The 20,186-nt window shown below is 41.9% G+C and overlaps 2 protein-coding genes across 3 annotated transcripts in view; one reads left to right on the top strand and one right to left on the bottom strand.

Moving 5' to 3' along the window:
- The first annotated feature begins 2,012 nt into the window (after window positions 1-2,012).
- The window catches only part of LOC138179703 (rho GTPase-activating protein 20), a 182,152-nt gene continuing 163,978 nt past the window's right edge, over window positions 2,013-20,186 (top strand). Inside the window, exon 1 of one of the 2 annotated variants that reach the window (XM_069112775.1) lies at window positions 2,013-3,229. In XM_069112775.1, the coding sequence (XP_068968876.1) occupies window positions 3,038-3,229 (192 nt within the window). In that variant the 5' untranslated portion in view covers window positions 2,013-3,037. The remainder of the gene's footprint in view (window positions 3,230-20,186) is intronic. The other variant, XM_069112774.1, reaches the window with a different exon arrangement.
- LOC138179765 (tubulin monoglutamylase TTLL4) lies at window positions 12,224-15,147 on the bottom strand. Its single transcript, XM_069112891.1, has 4 exons — window positions 14,536-15,147; window positions 13,904-14,310; window positions 13,138-13,528; window positions 12,224-12,685 (listed from the first exon to the last, which is right to left on the bottom strand). Exons 1-4 carry the CDS (start codon window positions 15,145-15,147, stop codon window positions 12,224-12,226), a joined length of 1,872 nt encoding a protein of 623 aa, XP_068968992.1.

Raw genomic sequence — 20,186 nt, forward strand, 5'->3', positions numbered from 1 at the left:
TGAAACTTTCGTCAGCTCTAGAGACAGTGTAACATAAAATCATCTATTAGAAACGAAAACAAAACCGTGCGCATCCTTGGTAAGCGTTTATATACGCATTTTCCGAGAGATCTTACGTTTGATCCAAAGGAGGGCTGCCGTGTTTCCAGGTTCTTGTGACGCGATCGAAACCGATGCCTCGCAGTCTCTAACATCCTCAAATCCGACTTCTCCACCTTCTCAAGTTTCGCAACTTCTTGCGCCAACCTTTGACGGCTAATCTCGTTCTGCTTAGCAAGCTTGTCTTGCAGCGTTGCATTGGATTTCATGGTCGTCGCGCTTATGATTTTCGTGGTAGTCGAGAAATTTTGTACGTCGGATAAATTGGTGGTAGGGATGCGAGAGAAAAGTCAAGGATGAAACGGTCCTGCTTTCCTTCCGCTTTGCTCGATTGTGCAGAAACGTGAATGTAAACGCGCTTCACTTCATATTGGATAATTCTTCTATTTAGTCGTTCCTGAGATTTCCCTGACTTTCGACCAATTAGGCTTGGAATTCTAATAATAAGATTAATTGAGATAACGATGCTTCTTATTTTTATACTTCGTCTTGGGAATTACTTCTTAAGCACCAGAGACACAGAAATCATCGTTACTATGAATGATCTTTGTTTTAGATTGAATTCATTGCACGCTAGCGTATAATTTATACATTTAAAGAGACGATAACATACCGGGGGTCTAAATATTTAGTTAATTGCGAATCAGCCTATTACGTAACGCATTAGAACGATTGGCACGACTAGACTTGCACAGAAATGAGCTTCCTTATAGGCTTTTGTTATTTATAGGCTAAAGAATTTATTTACCACGAACAAGAATATATAGCAATGGCGACTGTGCATCGTTCGAGCTACTACGATCGCAACAAGCGTAAATACGCTCTAATCGTGCCAATTGTAATCGATTACTTTTCTTTGATTTCTCTCGTCAATGACAATCGTGAACATCGCCGAGTATTCCAATCTTTAATATCATTGAGCATCCAAGTACGTCACAATAGCAATGGCACATGGTGTATTCGAAAATTATTCTTTAGTCCCACGTCCTATAACAGACATACGTCAATTCCTACAGATCATCGAATTCGATTTGTCCTCAAGCGTGTTGATCGTTCGCTTCATAAATACTACAGGGTACGAGTTTCGTAATCGGTATGCGCATTATCGATCGTTACATCGACCTTCAAGAATTACTGACTTTCGAAAATTTCATTGTTCGTATCTTCATAGATACGATAAACTAATTAAGAGAAAATATGTCGTCTGGAATTTGGGAATTCATTAAAACAAAATTATCTTTCATATGTGCAAGCTGTATCAAAACTCATACAATCGAATATCTACGGATGTCAAATATGCAATTATGTACAAAATATTTAAATGGAATGGCTCTTTTGCACAATTAAATTGTTAGTATTAATGAAATTCTATGTCATATGTTACAAGTTATTAGTATTTCAGTAGTATTTCTCTAGTATGACAATAACAAGTTCGATAATAATGTACACATATTTTACAAACCACGCGTTATCTGATCATCTTATTTAACTTACAAAAGTTCTATAACCTATTGTTAATCGGTAAATTGATCATAATGTCTAAAACATATAGCAAATCTTCATTTAGACTATATCTCTTCAATTATATTCATAACAATATCAATTTCCATAATCATTTGATTTCAATCCAGTAATCCGTTATTTCATTTCAATGTACTAATCGATAATAAGAATCTCAATTCTTTTACGTTTCTATCGATTAGAAAACTTCGATATAAGAATAATATAGAAAAGGAATTTGAAAATGCAAAACAACGACATCGTCGATTGGCTGATAAACAATGTCCTGTAATTGGTGGAGTGCCTCTAATATGGTAGCTTTGATTGGTCTAACGGTTGGTTAGATTGGTGAGATTGATCGCGCGCGCATCGGTTACATCAGTATTTGATCGTGGAGCGTGCGCGCGGGTTACTGGTTTTGAAATGCGTTTTGTTTACGCGGATTTGTTCAGTAGGGTAGAAGCGAAGACACGACGAGAGTGACGAGAAGGCACGACGGTTAGGAAGGCCGGCAGTGTGACGGGCCGCGTGGTAGGAGGTTGCTGCGATTCAATTTCAGTCGAAGCGCGCCAGGCAGACCGAGCGCCAGCAAGAACCGGCTGCTCTCTTTTCCGCACCTCGTGCTTTGCTTTTCGAATACCATCGAATCTCCTGGTGCACGCGCGCGCCATACTGTGTCTCTCTTCGTCTCGTTCCACCACGGTGTATATACGTATGTGAGCCTAGGATGCATGTGTGTACGTAGTCAGTATGAGAGACGTTGGGTAGTAAACGTAAAGGTGTGTGTGCACGCGACTGAGAGCGGCCCTCCAGCATCCGAGCAAGTGTTTACGTCGTGCGTGTAATCCACTGCGGACAACCGTTGGTCTAAAACCAGTATAACCCTTGTGCGTTTTTGAACGCGTTCGAAAAAACCGATACGTCAACGACCCAGTTTCATTTGGAGGAGTGACGAGACTGCCGGGAGTGATCTTTGGCTTCGATCGAATCATATCGAATCGAGTTGAATCGAATTGAACGTCGTAGTCGATCAAATCGAATCCGCAAAGTCCGTTAACAACAACTGTTCGAACAGAACGAGCGTTCGTGTTGACGATTTCACATGGACGACGCGTGTGCAAGATATCTTTGAAAATAAACAGGCAAACGGTGTATTGACTCGTTAGTGTTTATGACTCGCGAAGGATGCGTTTGTTGACGCCGGGAGGAGACACGGTAAACGAAAGTTTCAGTCCAGGGACATGGACGATCGAAAGATTCCTACGTATTGTAAGCGCAGTTCTCGATCGTATACTATAGTAAAGAGTTTTGACGACTCGCAGATAGACTTTCGTCGAGTTATGATCGTGTAATCTGTGCGACCACGTGACACACGAGATGCGACCGTTTGCCTCCATGAGAACACGGGGATAAGGAAGGAGGATACACGTTTCTCAGGATGGAATTCGGAGGCTACAAAGGTACCGGTCCCCGTGTTAGGGTGCGACGACGCGCGGAATTAGGTAGACGGCTCACCAGGAGGCTATCTCTGGTCGCGAAAATGCCAGCTGCCATTCTTAGCAAAGCGAATCCACCTGAACCAAGGCCAGTCGAGATCACGGCGATCGCGCCTGACAAGACACACCTCACCGTGAGTAAATTCTATTTTAATCTATTTATTTATTTACCGTTAAAAATGGGAGCTCTCGCTAGTGTGCAAAAAGTTGCAGCTGAGTTTATTAAAAGTCAAATCGATCGACTCTACTTTTCGCGAATTTCTCGTGCTTATTGGTTACACGATTAATTTTCAATTCTCAAAAAATAAATGATTTATTTTTATAAGTTTCTCTATCGTAAGAAGATGGTACAGTCAAAAACGATAAATTCTATAATGGAACTTTTAAGAATAGTGTTTGTAACATCGTCATCTTTTTGTTATTTTCAATTTATGAAGTTGATCAATATGGATTCCGGACAACTCTATTAATCATAGTTTAACCGTTATAAGAGAAGAAAGCATAAAATAGATTTCTCCCATAGGTGGCACGAGGAACGAAAAAGCACATTTTTTTTCTCTTATTCGAAATAAAACGATCCCGTCGTTTTAGCTTCGCGATTACGATTTCGAAGTTGAATACGTTGGTTGTTGGTATTTGGCTTGCGAGTCACACGCGTCGATCCATTCGGTGCGATATTTTAGCGAAGAGTTCGTGAACGATCGGATCGATTCGACTGTATCGCGTTGAGACCCGATTGTTTCGAACTGTGTCGCGTATCTCCGCCGTAACATCGTGGAAAAGCTCGAACCTATATTCGAGCAACGCGGATTCCGTGGTAGAAATCGAAACTCTCCGTGTAGCTTAGGGTTTGAACGATTAATGTACCAACACGTACACCATGCACCAACTACAAGGTGGCGTACATTCTATACAGGAGTAAAAGGCGTTACCTTCGGTATTTAAGCGGTCTATAGAAACGTTGCACGTCATTCTCTCGCGTGTTCGTACACGTTTGCTCTTGCCTCTTTCTCTTTGTGTGTAAATTGTACATACCCTCTCGATAACTTTTGTTGCTACAGTATACAGTCGGCGAGTTCATTACAGAACTTAATATATACGACATATAGGATACGCTTAATTATTTCCGGAAGAATTAACGAATGTTTGGATTCTGGTTCGATCGTGTATTTACAACATTCCGATTAATAGAGCCTACAGGCTGTAGGAAGTAAGATACGACGGTGTAGCGATAAATGGCTGGAATTTTGTTTCGTTAATTGGACATTGTTATCCTCTTTACTTCTTGGAACCGACTTTGTGGAGTAAGTCTTTGGTTCTCTCGTACAATTAAAGTAACGTTATTAGTGAATTTTGCTCTAGTGTTATCTATCTAACGTAAATAAATGCGTTATTACGTATTTGTACCTCGTTTACGTTCGGTTTATGGTCGGTTAACGATGAATTGCTATATATATAAAGCAGCAACCTTTGATTCACAACCGCTTTTCCCTCCATTCTTTGACAGTCTGGCTCGTAACAAAGATCGGAATCTTTACATGCTTCTTCGAATAATCATCGTTTCCTCTTTTCTATTTTGTATCGCGGTTCTCTATCGTATAAGATGAGAAATATTCTCAGCTTCCGAATAATCTTTAATATATGTATAGTGTATGGTTGTTTGCACGTGCGTACGTCGAGCTCGCGAAAAGAAAAGTGAAGGCGTCGTTATATACGTATGCACGATGGCGTTCCTTGAACTCCGCCGACTTCTACACGTAATCGTCGTAAGAAAGAAAGTGCGCAACGTGATCGATAGCAGCACTTTCTACCGGTGAACAAAATGCACTTTGTCCCCGTTCGAACTTTTGCGAGCGGTTCACGTTCGCGATGTATCGATCTCGCGATCGATCACGATATCGGAAGTTGTGCTCGACAGAACGCGTGGGTGGAAACAAATAGGTACGAACCGTGTATCAGTGATTTCAGTTTTTAACGCGTTACACGTACGACACGTAACGTGTCAAAGACGTGACATTTTCTTGATTACGGAAAATGCGTGCATAAAGTTATCAAATCGAACACAGATGAATTTCACTGTGTTTTATACAAATTTTACCTAGGAAATTTCTTTTCGTTTAATACATTTGCTTTACGATGTTAATTTTGGATATTCTGGTTGTTAATGTGTTCATCTTTCCCATTTCCCATTTTGAAATATATCTTTTGAACTCTATTCTTTTGCTTTCCTATCAATTCACTCGTAGCTGTAGCAAATAATTTCTACAAACTTTCGCGACACACTTTAGTGATAATTTGCATTTTGGGATAAAATATGACGAAAGATCTACATGTCTTCGTACTTTTGAACGGGGGTGTATCTATACCGTGTATATCTATATTGCTCACGACATAATGCAGTTCCAACTACCGATTGCGAACTAGATACCGATCGTTTAGACCGGAATGATAATTTTTCAATTTTTACCTGGACATACGTATAGCTGATTGCACAAAGTAGTCGCACGTGCACGCGTAACATGTAGCCACGGTTGCATCGTGCGGATAACTGTTATTTCAAACGAGCTTTCGTGCCGTTTACCTATAAACAGAAAACCCTGATTAAATGCTAATACGGCGTAGACAAGTGTTTTCGCCGTTGATCGAACGATCTCGCGTCTTTAGACGCGTTTCCTGGGATTTACGACGTAATCGCCGGATAATTTGTAGTCCTGATCCCTACGGAAGAAATAACTCTTTCCGTTGTCTCGTTAAACCGTCCACACTCTCCTCTCTACGATCCTCTTTTCATACATTTACAATCTTTTTCTTTTTCTTTCTTTTCTTTTTTCGTTTCTCTTTTATCGTCGAAAGATTTACACGTCGTTGCGTTTTCTTCGCTAAACGAACGTTGCAATTAAATCGTCGTTTTACAATACTATAGCAGGCTCGGCTGTTCGATTTTCAATGGTCATCGCGTTATGTAAGAGCGACGCGATTGCGAGTGTTAGAAAAACTTTCGAAAGAAAAACGACTTTCGTCGACTCGTTCGTCGGTGACAAGAAAATCGTATCGAACCAGCGATAAATAATTTCGCTCCTTCGTGATCTTTTCGCTCGTTCATGGCCTCCATCGCGTATCATGAAATATCGCTACGTTAGACGGCCGTTGTTTGCGCCGTGCTAGTTGATTACTTTGGGAAATTGTATGGTAATTTATTATATAAATCGAACGAGACCGGGTATAATCGCTCTGGAAAGGAGACTGATTGAATCAGCACCATTTCCCATTATACAGATGTAGATTTTATGCATCGCTTTCTCCGTGCAACTTCGTACGATTACCTTGTCGAATCAAAAATAATTAGCGGCCAAACATCCGGGGATTAGATGACTTTCCACGTTAGTCAGGGTAGAAACTCGTGTCCGCTATTCTAGAAAGATATCGCAGGATTGCACGTGAGAATGATTTTTGTTGGATCGTAAACTTTAAGAGCTTTCGGAGCACGATTCCAGTACAAATAGAAGGACCTTTAACGTCTTAACAGAAATTTTACGATCTTCTCACATTTTTCTTAAATTTAAGATACCTTTTAACAGTAGCGATTAACGATTCTATGGAATTTAATCGAAAGAAAACGGAGATAGTCGAGAAGATTTTTGGAAAAATCGCCGTAAGACGAGACGATGAATCGAACAAATCGCTTTGTAAGATTTCTGCTGCTGCGTTCGAACTGTAATATCTCTTAGAAAGTTTCTTTCTTTTTACGTTTATATAGAAAAAAAGTAAAGGAAAGTTTCATAACAATTTAACTACGTGACTAGAAAATGCACCAATATATTTACTCAGCCAGCGAACGAACCGCTATTAAAGCAAGACCTTGAATTCTCCACCTTAACAACTTCTTTCAAACATTGTCGACTATAATCCTGCTCCAATTATACTTCGTAAGATGAACCGGTCTATAAACGAAAGCAAAGTACTTTGTACATACGATCGAGCATCGAACGAGTCACTTTCTTCGACCAATTACAGTTACTACGCCATAAAATGTCTCATGACACCGAATTTATGGCCGATGGTATGTACACCGGTCACCGGTGGCATCACGAACCTCGTTTAGCTCGATCGACACGTGAGCACCCGTTTAAAGGTCACTGACACTCGGTGTAGCGCGAAATTCACTTTCGACTTCGAAGATCGAGGGCCCAAGGCGACGATCGATCGCGGCGCTGACGAAACCAACGCGGTTCTTCTAACGAAACGGAGAAAGTGGCGCTCGAATTGGCCGCATATCCTCGCGTTTAACATAGAACGCGTTGAAAATAGCCAGCGCACGATCGTTCGTGGTCGATTCCTGCTAATTACGCGCCTTCTCGTTCATCAAGTCCCGCATTCTAACAGCCACGAATAGGAAACAGACGAAAGTACTTTTGCTTTATCTCGTCGGTATATCGCTCTGATTGCCCTTGTCCGTAGCATTTTTACCATGGATAGTATCAATCATGGTGACTAATCCAACGTTGCTTGCGTTCGATCGGATCGTAATTTCTATCGCGAGAAAATGTTAATTTCGTATCGCGTAGGATAGAACTCAATTTGCTGGAATTTATCGGTGGCGAAACGATTGATATAATAGGGATTCGTTGATTCTCTTCGCCAAGATTTCTCAGATAAGCGGATTTAATTAGTAGGTGTTCGTTCGATCGAGCATTACGCGATTAAAATTTCGTTGCAATAAACCAAGTTTTACCGTATCGTAGACTCGATGGCGAGAGTAGTGGATCGCATTTTCTTTTCTAGGCGAAACTAGTTGGGAAATTCGGTTCGGGCGAAAGACTTTAGCGCTTGAGTAACTTCCGCACCGCGTGTAACTTGCACAAAGTAAAAGTCGAAAAAAACGACATCTACGTCGTCGTGGTTCCGCGAATTCGAGGATTTTCCGAATAAGAGGCTGGTTTAACCCGTAACCACAGGCGTGGAAGTGTCGTTACGTTTAGCACGGATGCGTGGCCACAAATATGTACCATCGTGTCAATGTATCAGCTAACATTCCACGAATATTTCTCACGACCCAAAAAATTCCAATTCTAAACATTGACATACCGCTTTGCGCGTGATCCAATTGACCCGTAAACGGCGAATCTACCGAATGAACGAAAGTATTCTCGAATTAGATTCCAATCGCTATAAATCTCGTTTGATTAACCATTTATCCCGTCGTTGAATCGATTCCATTTAGCCGCTCTCGATTCCATCCTCGTCGAACACCTATCAATTATTATCGTCGTGAATGCACAACAGATTTCCTTTGCCGTGCATGCACGTCTTGTTCTCATTGTAGGCTATAGTATGAGTCAACGTCAGTCAGAGACAAAGAACACCGGCGCTGAGTATCGTTTTGCTACGGTAGAAACGTCTGTTGTTTCTGGCGTTGAATGCAATTTCCGGTATTCCTATTGAACCTGGTCTATTTTCATACACTGCTCCGGTTTAATCTGTGCAGAGAATACGATATTTTTTCTTTATTTGGATGAATTTTACAATCAATTCTCGTTGAGAATTACAAGTAAATTTTCCTGGCGTGGTACTATGTCGTGTTTAATAAATGTTTATCGCGTGTTTGGTTCTAATTGAATCTAGCGAGAACACGATATTAACGCGAATAACGTAACGAGGATTTAGGTGAAAATACACGGTGCGCCAAATAAGTAGGCGACCGAGACATATAAAATCGATTAGCGCGTAGATAAGCGATAGGTTTAACTAAACTCTAGAAAGATATTTAAATTGGGCCACGCTCTTTCCTATTTCCGTTTTACCTGCTGCGTTTTACTTTCTCTGATAATACGCTTGTCATGCGGTTTGATTTGCGTATGTAACCGAGAATTCCGAAAGTTGTACATCTGCAGCTGATTGTTCCGAACGTCGGAGGCTAGCGATCACAGTGTCGTAATTAAGCGGACTCGAGTGGATTCATTCGTGAGATTGCGAATTTTAGATCTCATTCTGCTCTGATTGTCAGAGTCACGCAGCCGTACACTCGCTAATAATGTGACAGTCGGAACGCAGCCACGATAAACAGTCCAGTATTTTATCACGCTTGACCGCGACAAAGAACAGAGAACACTCGTATCTGCTTGAAAAAATAATTTCAGAACGATGATCTGTCGTTAAGATTAAGAAAGCGAACGACATCTGTCCATGCGTTTTTTAATATCCTTTGGCTCTTTGCGATTCAAGTTATATCGAACGTCTCGTTATGACTAATTTATATCCGATAAGTTCGATTCAAAGGTTATTCGTAATCGAATAAATGAAACATCGACGCGAAAGAATCAATTTTACGCATTAAGAGTAAGAGAAATAAAATATGATCGCAAACAGACAATTCTGGTCGATCGTATCGTGTCTGACAAATTCGGTCCCGATATTTCTAGAACTAGACCCAACACCGTTTATCTAGTCGTCGCTTCACTCCAGAGTTTCTATCTGTGTTTGCCAGACTAAAACGCCTCGCAGGTATCGCAAAGCTGAAAAAGTACCAAAGGTACACAAATTGGGATAAACAGGCTCGATAAGAGCGTCGATAAGGATTAGTGGAACCTACCGAAATTCTTGAACGTGACAGGAACTCTAAGAGAAACGCTGTTAAAATTCTCGCTTGTATTTCCAAGGATTTGCAGCGAAACGTTTACGAGAGTCAATAGAGCCGGTACCTTTTAACGTTTAATAGCTTTTAGGGTTCCATTCTCGTGTGTATTCTCTTGCATAGCGATTTATCTTTGCACTTTAAGACGTTTTCCCGCCTATCGTTCCGGAACCTATTTCGTTTCCGACACGATAATAATCTTTGGCCGTTGTTTAATATTTTAAACCGTGGTCGAGTTAGAATCGCATCGAATAATTACTTAGACGGATTAACGAAGGAAAGTTGGAGCAGCTTTCCGCCTTGGTCGAGTAAAAAGTCAGTGGAGCCAGTGGCTTGCGTCGTTGATAAGTTGGTATGCGTAACGCGCGAGACAGATAAAATAGCGGCGCGTTAAAGCGCGATGCTCACGTGCAGTCGCCGAGGAGAAAAGTAGGTTGCATGTGACGAGCAGCCGGGCCGATTCGAGAGAACGCTCGTCTGAATGAACTGAAAACCGCTGGATGCCGCGTCTACGGAATTTTCAGGAAGTGATTCACGTTTCTGAAGCCCGCGGAGAGCTTTCACTGGCCACTTACGTCACCTTCGAGCGAAGTGACGAGCGCGTTACCGATCGAAATTATTGCCAACGCGACCACGCTAAATGCGTTCCATCGAATAATTACGAGTCGACGAATTCCATCGCGTTGTAGAATTGCTTTTTCGAAGTATCGACGAGATATTAGCTTCGTTCCTTAATTACAGATCGGTAGCCTCTGAGATCATTTGCCAGCTCCACGTACTTATTACGTTAGCGTGCTATATAGAAATTGACGTAATACGAATATCAGTATCGAATCGAAGTCTAATTATTATCATTCGTCAGGCGATACACGTATACTTGTCTAGCGAAATTGTTCGCTATGGAAGATATTCGAACGTTGCAGCTTTCGACATTGCCCGCTGAATCGCGTTAATGAAATAGAAATTTATTCGTCCGAAAGACGACTAGTCTGTAATTAAGGGTCAAAGTTCCTACACAGTGAGTGGAAAAACTCCTATGAACACGTTCTTCAGCGTATGACCGGCAACAAGAATAGTTTGCTTTTGCCATTTGCATGTGGATAAAGCATGCATTGGAGTGTTGTTGTGAAACTGGTCATCGACGTATGCAGGCAACTTGAAAGCTACCAACCAAAGCATAGAACGTTGCCTAGTTTTTGTCATAAATAATCATTCGCGTATAAATGTTTAGCATCCTCGCAAATTATCCTTAATGCGGCTGCTTGTGCAACGCGAATATTATTCAATTTAAACTAGTTTTTTCCCGGCGTGACTCTCGTTCCATTTAAATGACACATTGCGCGTTTCTTTATTTACCCGAGGCGGACTTGGCTACAAAGTATTTGCGCAACCGTGTAATTTTGGCTGCACTAATCTCTCGACAAATTATCATCATGGGTAAATTAACTTGACTATACGACAGGAGCGCTTGAACAATGGACGAAATGATAAGATTATTTCAAAGTTACCCATCTGTGTAAAGAAAGTCGATTCATCGTGAGACACGGGACTTGAACGTAACAAGTTGCATATAAAAAGAAGGAAGAACGCGAATAATTTCGAGCCACGATGTATCAAGTACTTGTCGTTTCGTCATTTGATCGCTTCGTCTTGAGAGCAAAGCTCAAAGCGCTACTATTTCGAAAGGGAAATTGAGTTACGCGTAATTCGATAAAGGAAGTTCTTCGTGGAAACGGATACTCCTATTCGGTGGAAGTTGTAAACGGCGAATGAATGACGTCAACGTGACCGATATAGTTAAAACGACTTACAGTACCTTGCGGTTATGGTGTTGCGTAACCCTCGACTAAGGTGGATTAACTGGCGTAAGGTTTCGTCGGATTTCTCGAATTCCTTTGACATCGGATGTCTCCGAAGACAAAATAATCTACGATTAAAGTAGTCGCGATTAGCGTGTTAATCGTCCATCGAGAAACAGTAGCCGTGTACTTATCCAGTCTTGCAGAATACGCGATAAGCAAGAAAATATAAACTCGACGTAATTCCTGGGAATATGAACGAACGAAGGTTTCAAAACAAAATTACGTAATCGGTATTGGGCTATTCTATCTTCTCCTTCGCTGTTATATTTTCTTAAGGACACTCGTAGAAAGCGAGATCGAACTTGCAAATGACAAGGGAAGCCTTTGACTATTATTATCTGTTAACATAAATTAACATAAATAAAGAATTCATATATTCAGCGTTAGCTTGCACGAGTTCAGACTCGCGATCGGTTAATCATTCGCTTCGTGATTTAAACGATTTTATAAGAAACCAGAAAATACCCTTACGAATATACTTAGGAACAGGCGTGTACGTTACGTAAGAAAGTACACGCGTCACGCCAGTGACCTTGCTCCGTGTGAACTATTTTAATTAGAGTTGAAGCGATTTCAGTGCCGTATTAACAGGATAATTTCCATATCGAAGCACGAACGAACGACAATGTTTGTGCTCAATCGGTGGCTTGATCTAAGTGCTGCATCGTTTCGCAATGTCGTTGCAGTCTACGAATTCCTTCCTTTCTGTTATCGGAGTAACGATATTCCCAGGCGTCCAGTAATCGATCGTAGTATCTTTCGACCTCGAAGAATTTGAAATACAAATAAGAATTCTTGGTAGGGAATAGTTTCTCAAAGTTATCAGCTTGACTGAGCTCGTCCTCGTAGCGGATCAGCTGCCTCAGGTCGTCCCTCGTCAAATTCTGCAGGATTCCATCCAGGTACTCGTCGCGAGTCTGCATCGCGTTGATTTCGTTCTGTTTCATTTTCTCATGAAGGTTCAAGGCCGTGCTGTACAATATGTAATTATGGCCGATCGAGTCGTACTTTTTATTGCAAACACCGTTGCTCGAAATTTGCTCGTTCTTGGGGATTTGGTAGCCAGCCACGTTTAACACGTCTTTCACCAGAGGACCCTGCAAAATAATAAAAATCGTAGCCACACGATGCTATTAATCGCTGCTTATGACACGCGTGACTCAATCCACTTGACCATAAATAATTTATCGCGTGTCTCGCGCGGTTTTCGTGCATCATTGCGGAGGAATTCGAAAGTTCGAAATTAACTGGTGACAAGTACGAAGAAACCACGCTATCAGCCACGAGCGTTAGGATACCCTTTGATTACGTTTATTTTGAAAACTATGATACATACGCTATTTTATTTTATTAAAGCTCGTATCGACAATTTTTTCGCATATTTCAAGAAGTGTCCGATGACATATGGACAAAAGCGTACATGCAGTATGCGATCGCATTTAGATATAATTATCCGCGAGTCAAACTCCTCATTGTGGGAAAGTTAATACCGCGATGGTAGACGTTAATTTCCAGTTAGCCGGCGAACATCCATTTAAATCATAAGTACCTTAATAGCGATATCGAGTGGCGAGTCTGTCTGCAGCGACGGTAGAATGTTCACTTCGAGTAACCACGGTCTTAAACCCTCGTCGAGAAGTACGTCGAACCCGTACAATTCGTAACAGGTGTAACTGGAGACCAAACTCTGTAAAATAGTCGCGTTCATGCTCGATTCCACGGATATGAAAGTCTTAACGATGATATCCTTGATCCGGGACCATAGGTCAGCGACGTCCACCCTTTCCTGCTTCAGATACGACCATAAACTCGCGAAGGACCATTTGTGTCCTTTGAACGAATTCACTCCATCGTTTACCACGTACAGTGGATTTTGTTTGTTCACGCTGCTGTTGGTTAGGTGCATGTATTTGTCGCTTAGATTTGCTCCACGAACGTATCTACGTATTTACTATTGTTTTAACAGAGTATAAGATAAAGTAGAATTATTTAAGCGAATGGGATACTTGGATCAAACTATAATTTGCTTATGAATCATTTTTGAACGATCCACGTTTGAAAATGATTGATTATTTGTTACAGATCGATGCTAGTTTAAAGCTAATGTAATTAAAGCCGTGTATCTCGTAATATGTAAATTTGATTGTTCCAAGTAAAGCGGTAAATTAAATTTTAAGACGTCGAAGTTTAATCGACTCGAATAAATCTACTTCTCGCTGTTCGCAACGCTTATGTAAATCACGAAACGAAATCAGGTTCTGATCATTATCGTGAAAATCGATGAAATATCGAGTAAGTTAGGGTCGTCGAATTACCTGACCGAGGCGAAACGAACCAAGCCCTCTTTGTAGACATAAATTCTCATCGGGTTAATGCTTGTTAGGAGAACGTAAATTCGCAGATCGAATTTCAAGCCGTTAATGAGTTTCGGTCTGGTGATGTATCGTTGAATGATTACCGAATGCCACTTTGGTATCTCCCACCATTGATTAACAATCTTGATACCCTGGCCACGACCCGCTGACGGCGGTTTAATTATCCACGTGGTACCCATACCGTGTCTGCTCCACATGCTTTCGAATTTCTGTATCTCCTTCGGCAGTACGTACGTTCTTGGCATAAAGTTATATTCCTGAGGGCCGAACTTTCGCGACATTCTATTCAAGTGCGTCCATAACAGGTCCTTGTTGCCTATATTTTCAGATCCTGGTATGTTGTTCATCTGATTTTTAACATAAATTTCATTGGAATCGAGTAAATTATATCGGAAATTTTAGTTCCACTTTTCTAATATTAGCTATGTTTCAATTCGTCATTATAACGGCTGTTATAAAAGAACTCTGAACATAACGATTCAACTATTTCGCTAGAAGTACGTATTTATAGATTTACTACGAACTATATAGATGTTTCTTTTCCTCCAAAAATCTTCTCACTTAATTCCTACCTTTTGGAAGCTTTTCATACGTTGATACCTCGCCGTGTCTTTACTGGATAAGTTCCAAACGCCAGACCAGTCAGTCCCTTTATTCACCACTTGATATCCAGAACTGATCAAAATTTTGATTAAAACTCTAGGCATAGATGTGGTAAATTTCCATTTAAGAAGTCGAGCAAAATCTTTCGGCAGTTTTTTCGGTATATGATCGTGACTTTGGAAAAGAACGTAGGGCGAGACACGAGGGAAAAGGCTTGCCCTCAACGGCAGTGGCGAAACATTCTCGGTAGCCTTATCTCCATCGGCCCGTTTATCGAAAACAACCGGTTGAGCCGCATTTTTCAGAACAATGCTCTTGTTCTTCGTTAATTTCGCCGATTGATGTCGTATAACGTCCACAGATTTAGCTTGATTGTTACGTAAGAACGCAGATCGATGATCGGTCGATCTCGCCTTCGAACGAAGGAAAACTATCTCCGTGAGTTTTTCGTACGTCAACCATTCTTCGTCGGAGTCTGGATTAAGGTTAATCATGCAACCATTGGAGGTACTGGTGGCCGCGCATCGACTCGACGAGCCTTCGAATTTCCGTGGTTTAGGATGGCCAAGGTCAGCCTGCATCGTGTTATCGGTATACTCGTAAATTTTGCGTTCATTATCGTTCAATGTGTATGTCTGCACTGGGAATTTTAATAGAACTCCATAATCGAACGTTCGTTAGATCGGTGCGGGTTGAAGTTGTTCGTGAAACTCGTTTCGGTTCGCACGCTCGATACTCGATAAATTTGTGAAACACGCCGACGCGACGAGCCGTGTTATAAAACCGTGGAACCCTGATACGGCAAAGCGTCGCCAAAAAATCCGATCCGTTCACCTAACGTCGAGGAGACGCGTCTCCGATTCGAACCACGATCTCCACTCTCTTTCTCCTTCGCGATTAGACGTATGGAATGAAAAAGCGGGGGTGTCCATTAAGTCAGTTTCCGTTGGTCTCTTTCCCGCGTCGCGAACAATGCCGCGATTGATTCGACGGCTTTCCGCATTTGCGTGCCAGCCACGCGTTTATCTTGCTCGGCAGAGCGCTCGCACGCGGTAAACACGCGGCTGCACAAGCAGGGGTTGGTTTATGCGCGTAACGCGCGCCACATGCACTGCAAACGCACGTGCTTCTCTCTCGATTATCCGCTGCAGGGCAGTCGTCTCTAATGGCACGCATCGTAAACGAAATGTTTCATAATTTCATCGAAATTCAATGTTCCAAGGAAACTTCAAATTTCGTTCCTGCTGAAAGAAAATTGCTAGCAGCGAATTTTTAGTTTTAGTTTCGTTAACGTTAGCTACGATTGAGTGGACAATTACGATTGATCGCAAAGTTACAAAATAAATCCAAATTTCGTAATTATTCGACTATGCGACTAAAAAGGACACGCGAACGTTTATTCGAACTAGTCTGACTAACCAATGCTTTGAAACTATCCGAGGAAAAGGTCTAATCCTACGGAGGAGGAAGAGAAGCAAAAAGACGGAAGAGCCAGGGAGGGTCCTAGATAGATCGGCAAATACGCCTATCGTTCTCCATAGTTCTCCCATCCGGACTCTAATGGCGATGCTGCTCGATGCTAATTTGATTCCCGTGTAGCGCAATCACGGACCTGATTGTCGATGTTACGCGCATCACGCGCATTCCTGCGTGCACGTTAGTTGTGTTTTCCATCTTGCACGATTAATTGTTCGCGGCTGCGATGCGTGGCCGTTGCTTGGCTACTTTCGATCGGTCGGCGAGGAATGCGAGCCTCGTGTGTCTCTAATCTGCGCGCAGTCACACAATACCCGGGACAAACGCGAGCGGGCTGCTAGTGCTCTAGCTACGGAGTGTAATACTCGCGCGATGCCAGATATAACGCGCATTTACATACTCAGCAGCGGCGCGCGCGATCCACGATCGCGAAAACAGCTCGTCTCGGTCTTCCGGCATCGAGAACGCTCACTTTCCTCGTGACTCTCCGCTTTCGGCTTCCCGGTTCGTGTGTTCGAGCTCTGCGAGTAGAAATATCAGAAAATACTTGATTTAAGGAGATCTAAGCTTGTACGTTTCTGATCTAACCGCGCAGCGTTGCATCTTGGGAAACGTATATAATGCATCGATGTTAGATATCGCGTGGATTTACATGGCAGGATGAACGATCTTCCGAGCTATCCTTCCGGCACTCTCCGATCTTTCTCGTTTCATGGTTTCCATAGTTAGTAAAGCGATACTTGGTGTATCGATGCGACGAACTTTCTGTGCGGTAAACGATGCGAATTATCAGCCTTTCCTTTAGACGTAGGATCTGTGGATTTGGCTAAGTGGAATATACAAGTGGCTACAAAAAGTATTGGATATATATCTTTATGTTTTTTATTTTTTTATTTTAGTTATGATTACAATGTTTCGCGTTAATCTTACTGGCACTACGATGCCACGGCAATTTTTACACGGCTTTTGATGGATGGTCTACTTTTTGCTGAATCACGTTGCACTCTTTATACAGCGTCCGTAGATAAACATATCTTTTCATACTACGCGAGTAAACCGGGTCGTTTATATCCAGGCCTAGTTCTTTCGCTATTCTAGGCTTTTAAAAGATCTGAAAACACTCTTTCTGAGATACTTCCCCGTGTCTCTACCAGTCATCGCGCAACTCTTTCCAGTCGTAGTTTCGTTGGACGTTTGAACTTTTTCCAGTAACGATAAAAGTTTAGAGGAAAAGCAGATTCGAGTATGAAATTTCGCTGGAATCTTCAAGTTGTCGAACCGAGGTTGTCCTAGTTTACCAAAGTTAAAAAGCTTCGCGTGCCTATCATATACTTTTGTCAGCCACTTCTCGCTTATTCGCGATACTTTGATACAAGTTTGCTTAATTTTCAATTATTTATATATCATCTACGAGTCCGTGCTTGTTCAAATCGTTTATGCCACTATGCAAACACTCAGGTTCGTATTCGTTTCGCGTGCATATGGTGTTATACTTTTAGCGCGATTCCGAAATAAGATCCAAAGTAAAAGGGATATACTGCCATTTGTTTTCTTTCGAAACGATCCCAGAGACTCGTACCGTTAGCAGTCGACCAGGTCCACCGTAAATCACGAGCCTCGCGATACGTTTTTTATCGTTCGGCTTGAATTGGGGAACGAATCGGAAACGGTACCCATAGAGGTGTCTCATTGTTCTTCCCAGCACTTTTTTCTTCCCTCTTTCTCCTGGTTTTGTTTCAGCACCGCATTACGGTATATATATCTATATATATCGATTCTGGCTGTTTTACGCCCGATATACGCCCCGCGTTGATAAAATGATAAATCACGCAGTGATACACGCGTTCTCCTACACTCTCACGGTTCACGTGACGAATATAATACGCCGTGAATTCCATACAGAGATATTTTCAGTAGAAATCTGTCGTATTAACTCTGCTGTTATTGGTCGTAGCGTTTCGTTTTTCGAGAATGCAAATTTGGAAAATTTTCGAAGAATATTCGAAGAGTTTTCTTGGATGATCGAGAAAATCTGTAGTCGACGGGATATTAGTTTCGCACATATACCGATGTTATTGCGAAACCGAACTTCGTGTCAGTAACACGGATACTGTTGTTCAGTTGGATAAAATCGTTTGCAGATTATTTATGTTCCTCGCGTCTCTCGAATCTTCCACAGTTTTATTCGAATCGAAGTACTCCTTGATCGTTTATTTCTTTTATCACAGGTATGTTTTTAAACCGGGTAAATTAAGTGTAAAGTAAAAAAGAACGTATTTCTGTTGCCGATTTCTCGTCAAACATAATTTCCTCGCCACGACCCAAAGAACGGATTGGGCTAACGAAAAATGTCTTACGTTTCAAAAATATGCGAAGCAAGAGCCTAGTAAAATAGCGTTTATCGTAACTCTGCCAGGTTACTCCATTTTATGCAAATAAAAATATATAATCTTGGAGATCTGTTTCACGAAGATTCCCAAGCATCTTGTAAAAGGGAGAAGTTGCACGGCGAGAAAAATGGCGAAAAAGGAGGCCGCGGTTTTCTAAGGGCGCTCGAAGCGGTTAATGAAGAGGCTGCGTTGCGAAACTCGAGTGCGCGAAGGATGGGAACAGAAAAACCCGACAGATAAGAATGGAAGAGGTGCGAAAGATGTAGAAGCCTTGGAGGTGTCGTCGAGATCGCGGACGCGCGTTCAAAGCGTTTGCACGACACCATTCGAAGAGCTTCGTGCGAGAAAACGCGGCAATCCGAGACGTCCGTATCCTCGATGTATCTCTGGTTGCATTGTTTGGATGACGGGCAAACGTCCTTCGGTTCGTGAGTCCATGCGAGAAGATTCTGCACGCGTGTACTAGCTACGCGTATCGGTGCGTCGAGTACATTAGGAATTTCGCAACCAGTCGACGATCGGTATACGCGCGTGCTTTCCTGTCAGGAATGGTCCTCTTGCGAATCGTCGTTTCATTCGTTGGATTTTCGCGCGAAAAGATCTCTAATCTCCGATTCGTAATTAAAAATCGATCGGCTTTGTTCAAGTAAAACGTACGACAAACGGAATCTCAGGCGGCAAACTGGTTCTTCTATTAGGTTTCTATTTGCGTATAGGTATTTTAATTGTTATAAGGCTGAAAATACTATTAGATTAACTTAGATAATGGATGAAATTGAAAAAAAGAAAAAGACGAAGGAACGTTATGATTCAGCATCGTTTGCCTGTTCTTGATCGATACGCAAACTACAAGCCAATTGCCTCGTAGCAGGGAAAGTTCCATAAAAATCGGATTAATCGATGGCTAACTATACCGCTATTACGACTGCATACTTTTTGCATGCTGTTTATCGGTCCAGAGAGATCCATTGACTGTGAGAAAAATATTATTTTATTGAAAAACGAGATCACCGTAATTAATCACTTCCGGATATTTCTGGTCAATTTCTTTCGATATCCAACTTCTCGTTTAACCGTATCTTCCTCACTTGTATCGAACACATACCATTAATCATCGACTATCGAACACGTTACAAACTTTCCGACCAAGCCAATATAAAAAAGAAAACGCGTCTTAGAAAGTACCAGCTGGTTTATTATTCGCGTATTGTCGATTCTTTTGCCTCTCCTTCTCGTCGAAAGGTTGCGTTCATTAATACAGTGCGATTGTTGTCTACGCCAATTAGACGCTCGACCGCATCGTCTTCATTGATTCATTTGTCTCACGTCCGATTCGGTTCAACGTACCGCGTGAATCTCTTCGCATCTACATATTTTTCCTACGTTTTCCTCCTTCCCCTTCTCACGAGGATTTAAGTCGCTCCGTTTCGAACACTTCCATAAGCAGAAGGGAATTCCAGCCGTTGTTCGCTATTCTCGTAATTCTGCAGTGCATCCACGGCTACATTCTGTACTCACGATGCATTAGCGATGTCGCAATGCCGACATACGTATATGCCGCAGTCCGCCTCTCTCCCCGAAACAGAGTTAAAATCTCGAAAGCGCAACCGAACGACCGACGACAGATTCACAGACAGAGTTCTACTTCTTTTTGGAAACTCTGTCCTTCCACGCTTTATTCCAAGTTCTTTATCTTTGCTGAAACTATTCACTGTACCGCGTTCTGCACTCCTGGTGCATTCGTGATTTTGCAA

The sequence above is a fragment of the Bombus flavifrons genome, chromosome 5, assembly GCF_040668555.2.
Source record: "Bombus flavifrons isolate JBK064 chromosome 5, iyBomFlav1_principal, whole genome shotgun sequence".
NCBI lineage: Eukaryota > Metazoa > Arthropoda > Insecta > Hymenoptera > Apidae > Bombus > Bombus flavifrons.

Coding starts and splice junctions, on each gene's coding strand:
- LOC138179765 (XM_069112891.1), bottom strand. CDS start 15,147: ATGCAGGCTGACCTTGGCCATCCTAAACCACGGAAATTCGAAGGCTCG. Junction 14,311..14,535: donor GTATGAAAAGCTTCCAAAAG/GTAGGAATTAAG, acceptor GTTAAAAATCAG/ATGAACAACATACCAGGATC. Junction 12,686..13,137: donor CACTCGATATCGCTATTAAG/GTACTTATGATT, acceptor ATTATTTTGCAG/GGTCCTCTGGTGAAAGACGT.